At 40.9% G+C, this 17,545-nt stretch overlaps 1 protein-coding gene across 1 annotated transcript in view; it reads left to right on the plus strand.

Moving 5' to 3' along the window:
- The window catches only part of XPO4 (exportin 4), a 66,108-nt gene that overhangs the window by 29,717 nt on the left and 18,846 nt on the right, over positions 1–17,545 (plus strand). Inside the window, exons 7-15 of the mRNA XM_083736168.1 lie at positions 1,098–1,210; positions 3,537–3,694; positions 3,877–4,051; positions 8,381–8,557; positions 10,302–10,444; positions 10,557–10,699; positions 13,243–13,420; positions 15,323–15,482; positions 16,724–16,893. Of these exons, the coding sequence (XP_083592294.1) occupies positions 1,098–1,210; positions 3,537–3,694; positions 3,877–4,051; positions 8,381–8,557; positions 10,302–10,444; positions 10,557–10,699; positions 13,243–13,420; positions 15,323–15,482; positions 16,724–16,893 (1,417 nt within the window). The remainder of the gene's footprint in view (positions 1–1,097; positions 1,211–3,536; positions 3,695–3,876; positions 4,052–8,380; positions 8,558–10,301; positions 10,445–10,556; positions 10,700–13,242; positions 13,421–15,322; positions 15,483–16,723; positions 16,894–17,545) is intronic.

The raw sequence follows: 17,545 nt of genomic DNA on the forward strand, positions 1-17,545 counted from the left end.
TGAAATTAGCCAACTATGCATCATTGGGGGGGGGGGGGCTCCAAAAGCTGTGCAACGCATCTTTAGGAAGAAATATGTGTTTAGCAGTTTAGCCCTTCAGACCAATGGTTTCTTCCTGCTTTATGTGTGGAACTTTAAAATAAATGGAATATTTTTCTGTGCTTGGCAAAATACGATAAATTGAACCACACAATAAATCAGATAACTGGCAGATATCTTAAACATTCATAGTTTGTTATAACTTTGGTTTAACGTTGAGTGCAAATGTTCACATCTTTATTACATGTATATTTTTATTGCCAAAATAAATCTCATAATATTTTGTAATAGTTTTCTGTGATAGGGTTGTTCAGCCTGTTTATTTTAGAGGACTGTCTCCCATTCTGATGCTCTAGCCCCATAGAACTCATTGGATGTCCCTTGATTCAGAAATCCTTAGCCCATTTACTTGGAAATAAGACCCACTGAAATTAGTGGTAGTCCTTCCTCTTTCTTTCTTTCTTTCTTTCTTTCTTTCTTTCTTTCTTTCTACCTTGGATTCTCTCCATGCCACCCCAGCAGGATGGCTCTGCCCCAGTCCTGTATATATTAGGATTTTCATTTGTTCTTCTGCATAGCTTGAAGATGAACTCCATTTAATTCTGTGAAGCCTGTTAGATTGTTATAAAGATCAGGATCAACAGATTTCAAAGGGCTCGTTTTAAATTTGTGATAAAGCCAGCCAATAACATTTCAGAATGGTTTTAAGAAAAATATTTTGTTCAAGTTTGCATACCTGCCAAGTGTGGTATCAGTTTTGTTTCCCTTTCTCCTGTCACAACGGGATGATTATTAAAGTGATTGTGCCACTATGGAATGTCTCGTCATTGTGATCAAACTGTTATCTGGCATTCCTAGGGCATTCTTTTTCCCCAGTCCTTAATACCTTTTATTCCTTGCCCTCATGCATGAATTATGCTGTGTATGTGGAGGGGCTTAAAGCTTGTTTCCATTGCATTCTTTCTGAATGGGACCTGTTGTATCTGGGATTCTTTTTTTCTTTCCTCTTTCTTTAAAGCCAAGTCGGAATGTTGTTGTTGACCTTGACACCCGATAACTAGGCAGACATTATATAGCTATGTTTGAATCCTCACAAAATGTGATGCTAAAGCCAACAGAGTCCTGGCGTGAGACCCTCCTGGACAGCAGAGTTATGGAGCTTTTCTTTACGGTAAGTCCCATTCTGCTGTTGCTAGCTTAGTAGGAAAGAAGCTGGTACTCCGTTCTCTGAATTCAGGTGAGGGTTGCATAGATGAAATTCTCTTACTTGCCAAACAGTTATATTTCTAAAGGTCACACTGTTTTTGTTGGTTTGTTTGTTAGAGGTTAACGGAAATTCTGCCTATTTGCGCCTAGTTGCGTGCTGATGTTGTTGCTTTAAGATCTTGCTTGGTGAAAAGAATTGAAGGCACCATATTTAAGTTTCCAATGAATTTTAATAGGGTTTAATCTGGGTGTCATTTGGACCTGAGAAGTGGTGTTGCAGGGTGAAGTTAGTCAATTCCGTAATAACGACACTGAATTAAAAATTCCCAGTTGATTACAAAAAGCAGACAAATCCTTGCCTGCTGTCTCGGAAGGCCCTATTCTCATTTGGTATAGCAGAACTTAATGCAGCTTAAGGGCTGTTTTCCCATGTAGGCAACTTCCTACTTTGATGATGTTTCTGTGCAGGAAAGATGTGTGTTGCTGTCATAAGCAACCAGGGACACATGCGTCAATTTTGTCATGCATGTTTGCTGCATGTGAACAGTGCACATGTATGTCTTCTACATAGATCTCACTACCATATACGAAATCACAGCATTGCATGTGAGGCAGCCTTTGGTGCCTTGAGCACTCTGTTCAGCAAATCTGTGGCCATCTAGACATGTTCAGTGGTGCTTTGGTTTGGTTCCAAATCATTGCACATTAATGGAGAAAAAGACAATGCTTTAAGAATATAGATTACCATCCTGAAAAAAATACATGGAAGAAACCAGTTTAGGTTTATCTCCAGGAATAAAATTGTGTATTGCAGGAATGTGCGGGTATTGGTTTCAAAGCTAAGAAATATTTAAATCTCTTGTCTAGATGTCAAATAGCGTTTAGTAAATATTTTGTATAGTGTATTAATTTGCTTGACAATTTTAGCTGTTGTGTGTACATAGTTACTTGTGAGTTTTTTTATCTTGCTCAAGCATTTTCAAAAAGGTGAAAAACTTGCTGGCAGACCATTTAACAGCTGCACACAATGTGAACAGCTGTCTAGACAACCCAGACAGTTGCTACTGTCAGCTGGGAACCTCCACAAGCAAATAGTTTTTGCATTTACAGGTTAACCCTTTCTAATGTAATTCTCTATTACGAGGTCTCTGGCTCAAAGGCTCACTTTTATTGGTAAAAGAACTTCTTTTCAAATTATATCACTCTTTTTACCAGACACACTTAGATTTATTTTAGATATCAAATTCATACAAATGAAAGGGTAACTAACACATTTATCAGCTTTTTTATGGCTTACTAAGTATCTAAAAAGCAGAATTTCTGCTGTGCTGGCTAATTCCTGATTTGCAGCGTTTATTTGCCATGCTTGTGTTTCAGTAGGAGCTTTGATTAAACTAGAAAACATAGCACCGCAGTGAATCTCATTATATTAAAAATTCAATGTGTTCCTTTAATCAAAGAGAACTCTAATTTATCACCACTTCTATTTTTTTAGTACTTTGAGATGGGCATTCATTTAATTTATATCCATAGATTTCAATTACTAGTATTATATTTCTTATTGGATGACTATTTCTTGATGTCGGGTTCTAGATGCTCTAATTTGCATCCAAGAATTTATGTAAAGTAAGTTCTCTTGATATCCTTATTTTGTCATAAAAATTCAGTCAATAAATGGATCCTCACTTTGTTGAGATGATTTCTTCTCACTGAAGACCTCCTGAGGAAGCGTGGCATGATCCTGCTCGCAGAAATGAGTGGATCAAAACAGAATCAAAAGATTTTGCTGCAAGCAAAATATATTTGGTTTCTTGCGGGTTCTGTGTTTACCTCTGCTAAAGAAGCATCTATATAATCTTGATTGAACTTGTCGACTAACTTTAGCAAGACACTGTAGCCCAGGCATAGTTAGCATAATACAGATGGCTGTCATTATTGCTGTTTTTAGAAGTAGCAGCATGTCTGACTGGCTGGCATCTGTTTCTCTCTTAAGTCTCAACATGCATAGACAGTTCAACATGTAGGTAGGTCCCAGCGAAACATTGCCTTCGACTAATTAAATATGGCTTATGAAGTTGGCATATTGAGAGGGCAGCTTGGAAGGTTTAAGTGCCTAGAAATAATAAGACTCTTGATTTCAAATTCAGTGGAGAAAGCTCTGAGCGTGTGTTGAGTGTGCATGGACTTGCAGTGTTCTCTTTAGGATTGCGAGCCATGTGACTATGGTAGAAGAATGTCTAATTTCCTACCCCCGCCTCTCATGTGGTGTTAACCCTCTTGCTTCCAAAAAGGTGCATCGAAAAATTAGAGAAGACACAGATATGGCACAAGACTCGCTGCAGTGCCTAGCTCAGCTAGCCTCTCTCCACGGGCCAGTGTTTCCAGACGAAAGTTCTCAAGTCGATTACTTAGCTCACTTCATTGAGGGATTGCTCAACACTATCAATGGGTATGTAATAGGTTTGCTTCCTAGAATTTGAGGAGGGAGGGACTTGCTTCCTGTAGTTCTTTGCAGCTTGAACAGTGGCGTGGAATACTTAAAAGATTCTTGACAGTGGGTCTTGATTTGACTATGCCGGTAGAGTTATTTACTCTTCTCTCTTAAAAAATAAAAATGTTTTGTCTTAACAGAATTGAGATAGAGGACTCTGAAGCAGTGGGAATATCAAGTATAATCAGCAACTTGATCACTGTATTTCCTCGCAATATATTAACAGCCATTCCAAATGAACTTTTTTCTTCGTTCGTTAACTGCCTCACACACCTCACTTGCTCTTTTGGGAGAAGTGCTGCCTTGGAAGAAGTGGTGAGTACAGATCTTTATCTTTAGTTTTTAGTTCAGCTTGCCATGCATCCTCCACCCCCACCCCCACCCCACAAATGCTAAATATATTTGTAATAGTTCTAATGAGTTGCGTTAGTGTACTTTTTGTGTTTTGTGTGCAAACGGGATAATTGGAGAGTAGTTTTTGAGACAGTATTAGGTGAGAAGTTAGTACTAGTTCAAAACTTGGCACTTCAACAGTGAATTCACATTTTAAAATTGTGTGTTAGGTACCTGCCTCAGTGTAGCAGCTTTTGAATTTTGCTTGAGAGTTTAACTTTGTTTTTTTAATTAAGAAAATACCTTTAACGTGGGGAAACGGGAACCACAGAGTGAACAAATGAGGCTTCTTTGGGGTGTTTTTCTTGCTATGACACCATACCAAATCTAGTTCTTGTTAAATTATCCCTTTAATGCCCATCCATGAAATCATTGCCTTTTATTGGGAACAGCAGGATTGAATTGGACACTTATGTTACATGAACAGTTTTGTTCACTGCTGTGCCTTTTATGTACTAGTAGTTGAAAAGGAAGCTCAATAAATCCTAAGCAGATAAATGTCTCTCTTCAATACGCTTCATGTTTTTGTGTGTAGTTTGACACACCTACAGGGAAGTACAGCTTGAGCTCCAATACTGTGCCTGAAGCATGGAAATGAATATCTGTCACAACTCTTTTTAAACTATTCTTGTGAAGGATACCCAACTGATATGACAGGACTTCTTTTCACATCCCATGAACCTCACACCATTCTTCCTTCCTGGGTTCTTCTTGCAACTGCCCCACCATTTTACTATTTTCACTGGAAAGCTTCACACTTGGCATAACCTAGAAAAGGCACACCACTTCCGCAGCTGATTCCAGTTAGTTTATAATCAAGTAAGATGCACACATTATGCATAGCCCCTGCCATTCATGGAAGAGTTGATTTGTCAGGGCGGAATGTGGTGCTTCATAGGTATGTAAAGACATATTGCCAGGCAAAAATAATGTTTGCATTAGTAAAATAATAATAATAATAATAATAATAATAATAATAATAATAATAATAATAATAATAATAATAAAAAATAGCTTGTGCACAGGAGATATGGTCAGAAAGCCAGGGGGTGGTGACTCAGGAGAGGACATGCCTCCCTGGCAGCGCCTAACTTGTAGAACTTCCCACAAAAGAGCATCTTGCATCTTGATTATGCAGCTTTTGGTGAATGCTGAAGAAACCTCTCTTTACAATGGATTTTGTCACTTGAGATATATATATTTAGGACATACTTTGATTGTAATTTGCTTTAAACTGTTTTTGACATTGTGTTTTAATTGTTCTTAGCTGCTCTGGGCCTGTAGGGTGAAGGGCGGCTAACAACAACAACAACAACAACAACAACAACAACAATAATAATATCAAAGACTGACAGACCAACTTTTCATAAATTGGCTTAAGACTCTGTTCTGGGTCTTACTCACTGCAAACTCTCACCCTTTATAGCCTTTATTCTGCTTCATATGAAATCCCTTTTCATCTTATAATAAAGTTTTCTTGTAATGTCCAGTGTAGGTAGGCCTTACCGCTCCTGATTGCAGTTTAGTGCATTTTGTCCTAGCTTGAAAGAAGTAACGGAAGATCATTGAATCTGCTTACAGTTCATTTGCACTGAATGGATCTTCTGCCTTACACAAACAGTTCACCACCACTTGCATTCTTCCAGTTTTTATAATGCATCCTCCCCGAAGGCTCTGAAGCCATCTTGTCACCAAAATCCTGAATGCAACTAGTGGAATAATTTATTTGCTTTTGCTTAATTTTGGATGCAATGTAATAGTGGCATTTAGCTTTTTTGATTATGGTTTTTCTTTTGGCACAGATGGCTATATTTCAAACACCAGATGGGTATTAGATTTCCTGCAGAGGATTCTGCACTGACAGTTCTTAATACCTTGTAGGTTCGTACTGGTACAGCATGTCCTTGTGCCCAAAGAGTCTTTAAACGTGTGTTCTAATTAAATGACCAGGGAGGGACGCAACATGGTTATCAAACAAGCTAATATCCTTCAGAACTTTTCTAAAGGCAGTTGATTGACTGGAAACAAATTACAAGGGACAGCTTCCCATGAACTGCTCTGTTAGTTGATCTTTGCCTTTTCATGGGTTGGCCAAATTTTCAGGAAGACCAGCCTATGGGCTGTCAGGGCGTTAGGCTCAAGTGGCTCAGGTTTCCTCATTCTTTAAAGAATATTTTAAATAGTTGAATTACTAGAACAGCCCAGTTTTTGCATGTGTTCTGGTTTCACTTAACAGAACGTGTATTTTTGGCTCACAAAGCTAATTTTTGCTTTGTATTTACAACATTCCAGTAGAATGGAATGATAGATCTCCATATGGGTTGACAAAAAGCGTGAGTTGTGCTGTCAGGTTTCCTTCGTAATCTTTTACAGGCCTGCTCCAAGCTGTTTGCTTAAGAAGTATCCCTCACCCACTTGGCAGGCTAGATGCTCATGTGTCCCTCCCGAGGTTCTCCGCACACAGTAGGGAGGGAGGTTCTTACACAGAACCAGGAGTGTAAAAGCTCAGTCCGACATGAGAGCTCCCATTCTTAGAGGAGGATTTGGGGAGCAGTTATGCTATGCTGAAGTTTGGTGCAGGCAGAAGCAGCCCATGAGTGTTTGCTCCAAAAACCAAGTGCAGTACAGTCATCCCAAATGCCTTGCGACTCAAACATTTTGGCTCCCAAACACCGCAAACCAGGAAGTTAATGTTCTGGTTTGCGAAAGTTCTTTGGAACCTGAACGTCTGACGCGGCTTCCGCAGCTTCCAATTGGCTGCAGGAGCTTCCTACAGCCAATCGGAAGCTGTGCCTTGGTTTCCAAATGTTTTAGAAGTTGAATGGACTTCCAGAACAGATTCCGTTTGACTTCCGAGGTACCACTGTGCATGGCATCCCTCCTGATATGTGCAGAGAAGAGCAATGATCAGCAACAAGCCAAAAGTTGTGCCATATGGACTGAAGTCGATAACATTGATCAGCACCTAGCACAAAGCACATTCGAAATAATTCAGTTCGGAAAAGCGTTACATCTCTCGACAATCGCTATGTGTTTTGGTTGGGGGTGGGGTACATAAGTAGGCTTTTCTCATCTGTGTGGTTGTGAGGAAGGGGAAGGAGTAGCTGGGTGTAAAAAAGAATTTTGAGACTGGGAAAAGGAAACAAGGCTTCCAGTTTCATTTAGGGGAGGGGCTATTCAATTTAACAGGCAGCTTCGGTCATCATGTTTTATTGTAGTACAACAATGGTTTAATCATGGGACTCCACTGGGACTCCATGATATGTATGTGAGGCCGGCCCAGTGAGTATACTTGGCATAAGAACTGAACTGGGACAGTCTCAGTACATGTTGATTATATCCAGTTTTACCAATATGTGAAAAGGGCTATGAGTCTATTCTAATTCCATTGTCCATCCATTGAAGAAGCTGGTTGAATTTTCTAATCATCTTTCAAGAAATTCAGAAGGAAGAATATTATTATTATTATTATTATTATTATTATTATTATTATTAGACAACTTTTTGGTAAGCTTATCTCTGAGCAGCTGCTGGGGTTTTTTTTTAGTTTTTTGTTAGGTAGCTAAAACACTTCCTTGAGTTTTGAGACCTCATAACTTGCAAAAAAGAGCCCGCAAGAGGGAGCACTTATTACTATGGAAGACTGACTGGCTGGAGGCATTGTGTTCAATGATTCCTTATTCTCAAAATGTTAAAGATGTTTTTCAGAGGCAAAATATATTGGTGGTCTTTTGTTTGTTTTTTAAAAAAAGGTAAACGAATTAACAAAAAGATGTCATATTCATCAAAACACATCTACCTACTTTGTTACAGTCGAAATGGATTAGACGTTAAGAACTGCAAGTTGAGTTCTGCTCCTCAAACAGGTTTTCGCAGCCTCATTTGTGCTGCAACCCCCCTACATCCCTGAAAAGCCAACTCTGAGACTTGAGGGAGCTTCTGTAATGGCATTTGAGCCGGCACAAGTGGCTACATCTGGTGGTGGTGTGTCTTAGTTGATTTTGCAACCAGCTGTTTAGATCCAGCCTGTCTGCAGTTTTAGATGCTTGGATCCACTAAAAAGTATCTTTCTCCAGAAAGTGCCAACTGTGAACTGTTTTCGGAATGAGTGGTACATGCGTTGATAATCTGCGAGTGTATGTCACTGGAAACACTTTGCCCTTGTGCTCTTAATAGGCACAGTAGTGTAACTTGAAGAAAGCTTGGGCAACTTTTTGTCGGGTAACAGGTCTTTTTCTTCTGTTTCCTTAGCTTGACAAAGACGACATGGTATACATGGAGGCATATGACAAGCTCTTGGAATCCTGGCTAACTCTGGTACAAGATGACAAACATTTCCATAAAGGCTTCTTTACCCAACATGCTGTTCAGGTTTTTAATTCTTACATCCAGTGCCACTTAGCTGCTCCTGATGGTACAAGGAATTTGGTAAGTTCTTGAGCTGTCAGTGAAGGTCTGGGGTTGCAGAGTAATTAAAAAGCTTTGGTTTGCCTACAATAAAATAAATATTAAAATTAACAGAGGAGGCTGAAATATTTACAAGAAAGGAAAGACACTTGACTGAGCTTTTTCTTCCTGCTGTTTAGCTCCAGTTGTCTCCTGCCCATGACAAACCACACACTAAATGGCAGAAGTAATTTTACCTATCGACTATGGGTAGGATCCAGAATTGTAACTCCACAAACAAAAGGGATCTTTCCTTGATGCTGGCTGGCACCTATTGGATTATAGTTCAAAATATCAAGAGGGCACCTGATTGGGGAAGGCTGCTGCAGTGTGAGCTGAGCCCTAAATTTATATACCACTGTAACTGTTTCCAAGGCATCTTACAACAAAAATGGATTTAAAAAATTCCCAATTTAAACAAGTCTAAACCTATCGGAAGAAAAAAACCCTAACCAAATAGCAACAATAGGGCAGTCCTTTCCTTGTCAGTATGACTTAAGCCTCCTCCAGCTTTCTTAGTCTGCCATTTAAAGTTCTGAAGAGTCGGAATCTAGTTGTTTTTTTTTCATATCTCAGATATAATCTACTGCAGAATTATTAAGGTTTTACGGTTTGACAATTCAAGGTGTAGGGTATTATCAAGCCAGGAAGAGAGAGCAAGCTTCTGTGGTGTTTTAAAGGACAAAATGGATATAATTTTTGCTTGGTTTCCAGTTTTTTATGTAGATTGCTTGAGAGCGAGTACCTATCAGAAGCCGTATTCCTTTTGTTTTAGGGAATGCCCATTGTTGCCCTTTTAAAGTATATTGAAGTGCCTCAGTGTTTCTACACGTGCTGTAGAAAGCATGGTTAATGCACATGGTAGCACTATTAGAAGCTTATCAGTGCCAGTACAAGAAATACTTAGTAAATGAAGTCATTGAATTTATAATTTGGCAATTTTAGCGTAATTTGTTTATACAGGTTAAATCTTAGATGTCTGCATGATGAGGCACTCCTTCCATGAGTAACCATTTAAAAGCCACAGCTGGCATGGCAGAGGCTGGCTTGTTCGATATCAATTAGCAGCTAGGATTTTCAAGTAGAGAGGCACTCTTCAGGAAACAGCTGAGGCTTTGAAGTTTAAGAGTATTATTTGACGGTTTGCATAAATGAAAGAGGGCTGAAAGAGGCCCTCAGAAAAAAGTCACGGCTTGCATCCTTACTGTGATGTCTTCAGCAATTTTAAATGGTGTTTCTAGTTCCTCTACCTGTGGGAAGAGAAAGTGAGGAAACCAGCCAGACTTTCTTGAATCTATGTTTTGTTTTTGAGGTACCGAGGGGTGGGTGGGTGGGGGAAATAACAGTTAACAAGCAGCCAGAGAGTTGTATCTTTCTGTGTACCTGTGTACCAGTGTACCTGTGTACCAGTGAACTTCACTGGAACTCACAGAGAGCCAGTGTGCTGTAGTGGCTAAGAGTGGTAGATTCGTAATCTGGGGAACCGGGTTCGCTTCTCCGCTCCTCCACATGCAGCTGCTGGGTGACTTTGGGCTAGTCACACTTCTCTGAAGTCTCTCAGCCCCACTCAACTCACAGAGTATTTGTTGTGGGGGATGAAGGGAAAGGAGAATGTTAGCCGCTTTGAGACTCCTTCGGGTAGTGATAAAGTGGGATATCAAATCCAAACTCTTCTTCCTCTTCCTCTTCTTCTTTTCAACGTCTGCTTAACTCATTTCAATGTCAGACTGCCAATGGCGTTGCCTCCAGAGAAGAGGAAGAAATAAGTGAGCTGCAGGAGGATGACAGAGAGCAGTTCTGTGACCAGCTGGCCAGCGTAGGCATGTTAGGAAGAATTGCTGCCGAACACTGTATACCTCTTCTTACAAGGTATGGCCTTCAATCATTTCTGGACTGTGGCAGTCCTTTGTAAATGTGCTTACAGGGGTTTCCCCCAGGGTGAATGCAATTACGATCAAGTTTTCTCAATACTTTCCCTCAGCTTATTAGAAGACAGAGTGACGAGGCTTCATGGCCAGTTGCAAAGGCATCAGCAGTTAATTGGCTCAGCCGGGTCAGCCTCTATTGACAATAAGGCGCTTGATGACCTATATGAGGACATTCATTGGCTCATCCTAGTCACAGGTGAGTAGAAAATCTTTGAACACACAAACCACTGATGTTGCACCGTTGGAAGCCGGTGCTGCTTTGACTGACGTTTTGGTAGTTTTTGCTTAACAATGGAAGTTGTGTATACACTGTTCACACATGAGGATGCGCCCTCAAGGGAGCAGGAAGAGGCCATGCTGGGCTTTCTGTAAGTGTGACAGAAGCTCACCATAGCCCGGCCATAAAATAAAATATAATAAAGAATGATCAAAAATGAATAACTCCATTTGCAAAAGTTTCTTAGTGCCTCTGGTGTGCATCTGTTGAAGAAGAGGTTTGGGTAAAGGATAGTACCATTAAACAACACATCAATTCTCTGTTGCTGAGGGAGAACAGTTTACATTGGGATGAAGCTGCTCTTACAGTTGTAAGCCAGGAAGCAGGAGGTGGAGAGGCAGTTTTTCTTCTTCTCCCTGCCCAATGGTGCTGCCTAGCCACAATGGCCTGAGCTTTTCCAGTAGAAACTCAGCTCAACAGGCTATCAACCCCCCAAGTTTCTCCCCCCACTTTTTTTGATGACCCTAAATATTTAGGGAATCTTAAAAGGAGTCTGCTCCTTCAGAGTTCAGAAAGCCTCACCACTTAGTCCCACTAGCACTGAGACAATGAAACTTAAGAACAGAAAGCTTAGCAAAATAACCTTAGTGGAGGCGATAGCTGCCACTGCCAAGGCCAGTTTGCATCTGTTTTGTATGCAGAAAGTCCCAGGCTTAATCCCTAGCATCTGCAGGTAGGTCTGGGAGAGAGTCCTGCTGCCAGCCAGCGCAGACATCACTGAGATAGATGGGCCAATTGTCTGACTCTGTAGCATAGCTGCTTCCCATGTTCCACCATCACCAACTGAGGCGGAGATTCATTCCACCCAGATTTAGCTTTCTTGCTTTACTTAAAGCAAGTGGCTCCAGAGGCCAGAGCCAGCTTGAAAAGAGGAAGGGAATGGAAAGGTGGCAAACAAAAGTGCTGCTACTGAAGGAGCCAGAATTTATGTAGTAGCAGCAGCATCTTCTACACGTTCTCCCTCAGCAAATAAGCCTCGTTGCCCACTTAATGTCAATCCCAGACCCTCACCCATTAACCAAGCTAGGGGCAGCAGAGGAGAGAGCTTCCAGAGACAAGAGCTTCATCACAGTGCAAACTACTTTCCCCTTAATAAGCATAAACGGAACGTCACATTTACCTCCAGTGTATTGCCACCCCCCACCACGATAAGTTCAGGCTGACGCTTGAAGAATTAATAGTTCTGTTTTAGAGAAAGAGTATTGGGACGCAGGTGGCGCTGTGGGTTAAAGCCTCAGCACCTAGGACTTGCCGATCGAAAGGTCGGCGGTTCGAATCCCTGCGGCGGGGTGCGCTCCCGTTGCTCGGTCCCAGCGCCTGCCAACCTAGCAGTTCGAAAGCACCTCCGGGTGCAAGTAGATAAATAGGGACCGCTTACCAGCGGGAAGGTAAACGGCGTTTCCGTGTGCGGCTCTGGCTCGCCAGAGCAGCGATGTCACGCTGGCCACGTGACCCGGAAGTGTCTCCGGACAGCGCTGGCCCCTGGCCTCTTAAGTGAGATGGGCGCACAACCCCAGAGTCTGTCAAGACTGGCCCCTACGGGCAGGGGTACCTTTACCTTTTATTGGTACGTAACATACGAATGGTTGACAACTTCCCATCAGTGTGTTTGTAGAATTGAATGTCTCCTTACAGCGAAATTTCGCTGACGTGCCATTTGTCAAACCTTCCTTCTTGAAAGGCTAAATCTTTTCACCAGATGACAAAGCAAGGTGTGTTGAACAAGGAGTTAATTGTAGGGCCTCCCAAGTTTTGAGATTGGACCACACCAGCCAATCAGGCACTTGCCTACCCCCTCAAATCTGTCAGGTGGCCACCTGCTGGGTATCACATTCAAATGGAGTTTAATGCTGCAGGAGGCGTAGACTTGCAATCATTCATCAGGTTCAAGGGCAGGTGGAATGGCATGATTCACATGCTATATATTCCTCATAATATATAGGTTCTTCCTCCATAGGGCTACAGTTGTTTTATCGCATCTTCCTAATGAAATACTCCTAGCCTTTTTGTATTCCCTCTGAAATGAAAGTCAGTTTCTTTGGACCACCAATATTGCAGAACTTCTGAAATGTTTCAGGTTTGCTGCAGGCACAGTGAACGTGAAAAAGGGTTGAATTGACATTTGTGAAGGTTATTTGCATTGTGCACTTACTTAAAAAGTTAGTTTACATTTGCTGTGGTAGTTTACAGTGATAAGTATTTTTTTCCCTTATTGCCTGCTGCTTTCCACCCCAGTGATTATATTTCATTGTACTCTTCAGAATGTGTCCCCACATGCAGAAAACTGAAATATGGTAACGTAAATGCAAGTTACAGCTTAAGCATCTGATAGAATATAGTCAAATGTTGATGCCAATGCTCTCAACATCTCTTCTGATGGCCCTTAAAGCAGTACTTAATTTAGGTCAGGTAACCTGAGGTCACTACTTTCTTTTTTTGTTTTGTTTGCTTTTAATTTTAAGGCTACCTCTTAGCTAATGATACTCAGGGAGAGACTCCGCTAATACCTCCAGAAATAATGGAGTATTCCATTAAGCATTCAACTGAGGTTGACATCAATACAACGCTTCAAATTCTTGGATCTCCAGGAGAAAAGGCCTCTTCCATTCCAGGGTACAACAGAACCGATTCTGTTATTAGGTAACTTATTTAGTATTTTAATGCCAAATATTGAAAACAAATCAGAGGTAGATAGGGCTAACACTCTAGATTATTTAATCCACGTGAGCATTGTGAATGTCACTCATGGTGAAAAAGTGTTAAATAGGCTTCGTGGCAAGTTGCCGTAATGACCTAGAGTTGATGGTCAAGGAGGAAGTAAATCTGTAAAGGTTTCTCTGCTTTGAGGAGAGGTTAGTGCTGCATTGCAATTTAAAATCAGTTTTCACTGCAAGAGCAGCTATGACTAGACAAAAGCACCAAGTCTGGAGGGGGCTAAGTGTTTGAACAGACAAGTAAGTAGTTTATAATGGGAAGTGAAGTGAGTTGTGGGCATGTGTAGAAATGCCACCTGCAGGTTATGCACTGAAGTGTATATTTATATATCATAACAAGGCAGAAACAATTAATAAAAATTCTATCTTTAGCAAGGGCCCAAGCGTACACTGTCTTAAGTCAGTATGAGGTTTTCAAAATGCATTCTAGTCATTGAAAGGGGTAGATATTTTTCAACTGCAAGCTATTGGCTGTTAGGGCTGCAGTTCACAGAACCAATTGTGTGCTTCCAAAACGGATTTTAGATGTGGAGTTCAAATGACTTTTAAGGGGAATACTTGAAGGGTTTCCTCTCTTTTACAAGAGCAGTGCCAGTTTCCAAAATCTCATCTTGAGGAAGTGATAGTGTATTCTACTGAATTTACAGCATCCCCTGTTTCAGTTCAAATTAATGTTAAACTTGTGGTCTTTTTGACAGCAAATGTTCTTCAAGAAACGATATAAAATGTTTTGATTGCTGCGCATGTGACCCTTAAGTTGACAATATTTATACATGCTGGGGGGAAATATTGTGCCGTGAGATGGAATGTGATTTGCAGTATTGTGATGTTGCAGTGGCTGAGTATTTTCTTAGAAGCACTGCAAGTCTTGGAATCACGGCACTGGTCAATAAATGTAAGGGAAGATGGGTATAGAAGTGGCAACAGAAATAATATTTACCATGTTCCAGTATTTTGGAAGACAAAATTGAGAATAAATTGATAATGGCTTTCCAGAGCCCTACAAGCATCCTTAAGAAGCACTTCACATAATACATGGTAAACACATTTGGGTTTGCAGATACTTCCTAGGTGTTTGTTCATTACATATCCATGAGCACAGTTTCCCCTTTAAATAGTACAGTTGCCACTGCAGAGACACCTTGTGGACAAAAATAGAGTTCTAAAGAGTCGTCTTATACTCATCTAGACCAATAGCCCAGCCCTGTCTTCTGCCTGGCAGAAGAAGCTTTCTAAGATCACGAATCTGTCCCAGTTTTGCTACACAAGAACCTGTATTCTGGGTGCTAGGAGCTAAACTTGGGACATTATGCAGTGAAATACATGCTGTGCCATTGAGCAATGACTATTATTATTATTAGTCTAATTCACCAGCTTGCATACTTTACCACTGAAGTAATTACAAAATTACAGCCCTTTGTGGCTTTGGACCAATTTGAGACATTAAAATTGGCACGTCTTTCAACAGATGCTTCAAGAACTTTAGAGTGTGTTCCCAGCACTATCTGGGTCTTGGGGAAATAATTCTTCTCTAGTAACCTGAGTCCCAGGCAAATGTAGATGACTCTTCAGCACATACTAGTCTGCAAGGCAGGCAGCATAGCTGTCATTTAGAGCATGAAGGAGCTAAGAGAATCCTTTGAGAACATACTCTTCCAAACAGGAACAATTACACCCAGCCCTTGAGAAATCCCAGTACTGATTATGTCACTCAGTCTACCCCACCCCTTATTTTGAAAATTTCAAACCTGTGTGTGTGTTTGTGGTGAGGAAATAGATAAACAGGAGAACACTGAGGGAGAATCATGGTGTCTTTAATTTTCCTCAGGTTACTGTCTTCTATTCTAAGAGTGTCAGAAGTGGAATCTCGAGCAATAAGAGCAGATTTAACGCACCTCCTGAGCCCGCAAATGGGAAAAGACATTGTATGGTTCCTTAAGCGGTGGGCAAAAACCTATCTCCTAGTAGATGAAAAACTGTATGACCAGGTAAAACTATTTTAATCTAAAAGCATTCCCCCCCTCCTCCATTTAAATGTACCAGGTGAATCAGGTGATGAATTTGCTAGGGAAGGCCTAAGTTTCTACCTTGCATTATTAGTCTTGCTCACTACTTATTCTAAATAGAGTAAATATAGCAGCATGACTTGGGGATGAGGTGCTAGAACTCTGAGGTGACCCAATTAGACTGGACCACCAGCAGGCAAAGGATTGAATTCTATCTAAAAACAAAAACCTGCCTGCAAGTAGAAAGCTAGTACAGTTGTACCTTGGTCGTTGAACAGAATCCGTTCTGGAAATCTGTTCCACTTCCAAAAACGTTCAACAACCAAGGCTTGGCTTACGATTGGCTGCAGGAGCTTCCTGCACTCAATTAGAAGCCGCGCCAAATGTTTGGCTTCCAAAGAACGTTTGCAAACTGGAACACTCACTTCTGGGTTTACAGCGTTCGGGAGCCAAAACGTTTGAGTCGCAAGGCATTAGAGATCCAAGATGCGACTGTATAGAAGTGAGTATTATAGAATCTTTCTGTCTGATGTGCTAACATTTTACTCACAGGGAGTCCGTATATGGGGGGAAATTCCTAAAATGGCATACCTCACCTTTGGCCTGAAATTACCACCTCATTCTGTTGCATATGCAGATTAGGGCTCAAATAAGACCATAGACCTTTGTTTCTAACTTGAAAACATATGCATGCAGCACTGCCAGGGATCCTGTGCCTCCAGTTATAATTACAGCATCCTTAAATTGTGGTTAGCCCATACTTACGGAGAAATCCAGTGTTTTGTTTTATATTTTTGAAAACCACCGAGAGGTTTTCTTACAGTCAAGGGATGTATAAAATTTGCTAAATAAATTATTAGACAAGACAGAAAATGAAAGTGTTTGGAACATGATCCGCTGTGACATGTGAACATGGCAGCATTAGGGAATGAACTTGAGAATTTTCTTATCAAAGTACTGTATAACTTACACAATTCAAAAGATCTGCCTTCTCCCAGGGAAAGGGGATCCCTGGCTCTCGAGATGTTGTTGGACTCTTATCAGGTCCAGCTAGCATGGCCAGTGGTTATGGGAATAATATTTGGGCAAAATGTGGAGGAGCAAAGGCTACCCGACCCTTCCTTACCCTATTCAAAATCGTCAGCATAGTTTCATGGGAGAGTAATTCTGTGGTGCTCATCAAGGTACGGTATGGATTACCTTTCTCCTCCTTTTTTTCCTAGATAAGTCTGCCATTCAATACAGCATTTGGTGCTGACACAGAGGGCGCGCAATGGATTGTGGGTTACCTCTTAGAAAAAGTAATCAGCAACCTTGCCGTGTGGAGTTCTGAGCAGGACCTTGCAAATGACACCGTGCAGTTGCTAGTAACGTTGGTAGAAAGGAGAGAGAGGTAAGCCTAAATGTTACAAGCTGAAAGAAAAAGATTTACCTTTCCCCAGCATTCTTGGTTGAGATTCTGTTGTTAGCTAGTTGCATGAATGCAGCTGGTGTTTCTCGTTTATATAAATAGCAGCTGCAAGGCGCCTGAGAAAGGTTAGGTTCAATGTACATCAGGAGGGAAAGTTTACAAAACCCCCCAAAAATCCCACTCTCTTGCAAATTGCTATTTGTAAAGCCTCTCTTCTGGCTTGGCCCCGTCAAAGCTGATGGTAATAAGGATAATCAGTGTTTGCTAGGAATATTCTGCCACTCATTTAATTATACTGTTCATTCTGAGAACAAAATCCAAGGTGAGTTCAAACCACACAGGTTCAGAGCTTTCAGGGTGCACTGTTACCAAGTGATGAGCATGCAAGTATATATAAAGCAGCCCAATGGAGTTGTAACAGCAAGACAACAGTTGAAGACATTATTGTTTCAACAAGCTTTTCCCAGCTAGATGAAAAAGTCTGTGCCCTAGATGTTCATTTTTTATGTTCTGCTACATCTTGTAACAATTATTTTAGTTGTTTTTAAGGCCTTGTGGAAGGCAGTTCACAAATTAATAGATAATAAATAGCATCATAAAATGCAACTCGATATTGTTATAAAGCCCAAAGAAA

This window comes from Podarcis gaigeae (assembly GCF_964106915.1).
Source record: "Podarcis gaigeae genome assembly, chromosome: 4".
NCBI classification, from domain to species: Eukaryota; Metazoa; Chordata; class Lepidosauria; order Squamata; family Lacertidae; genus Podarcis; species Podarcis gaigeae.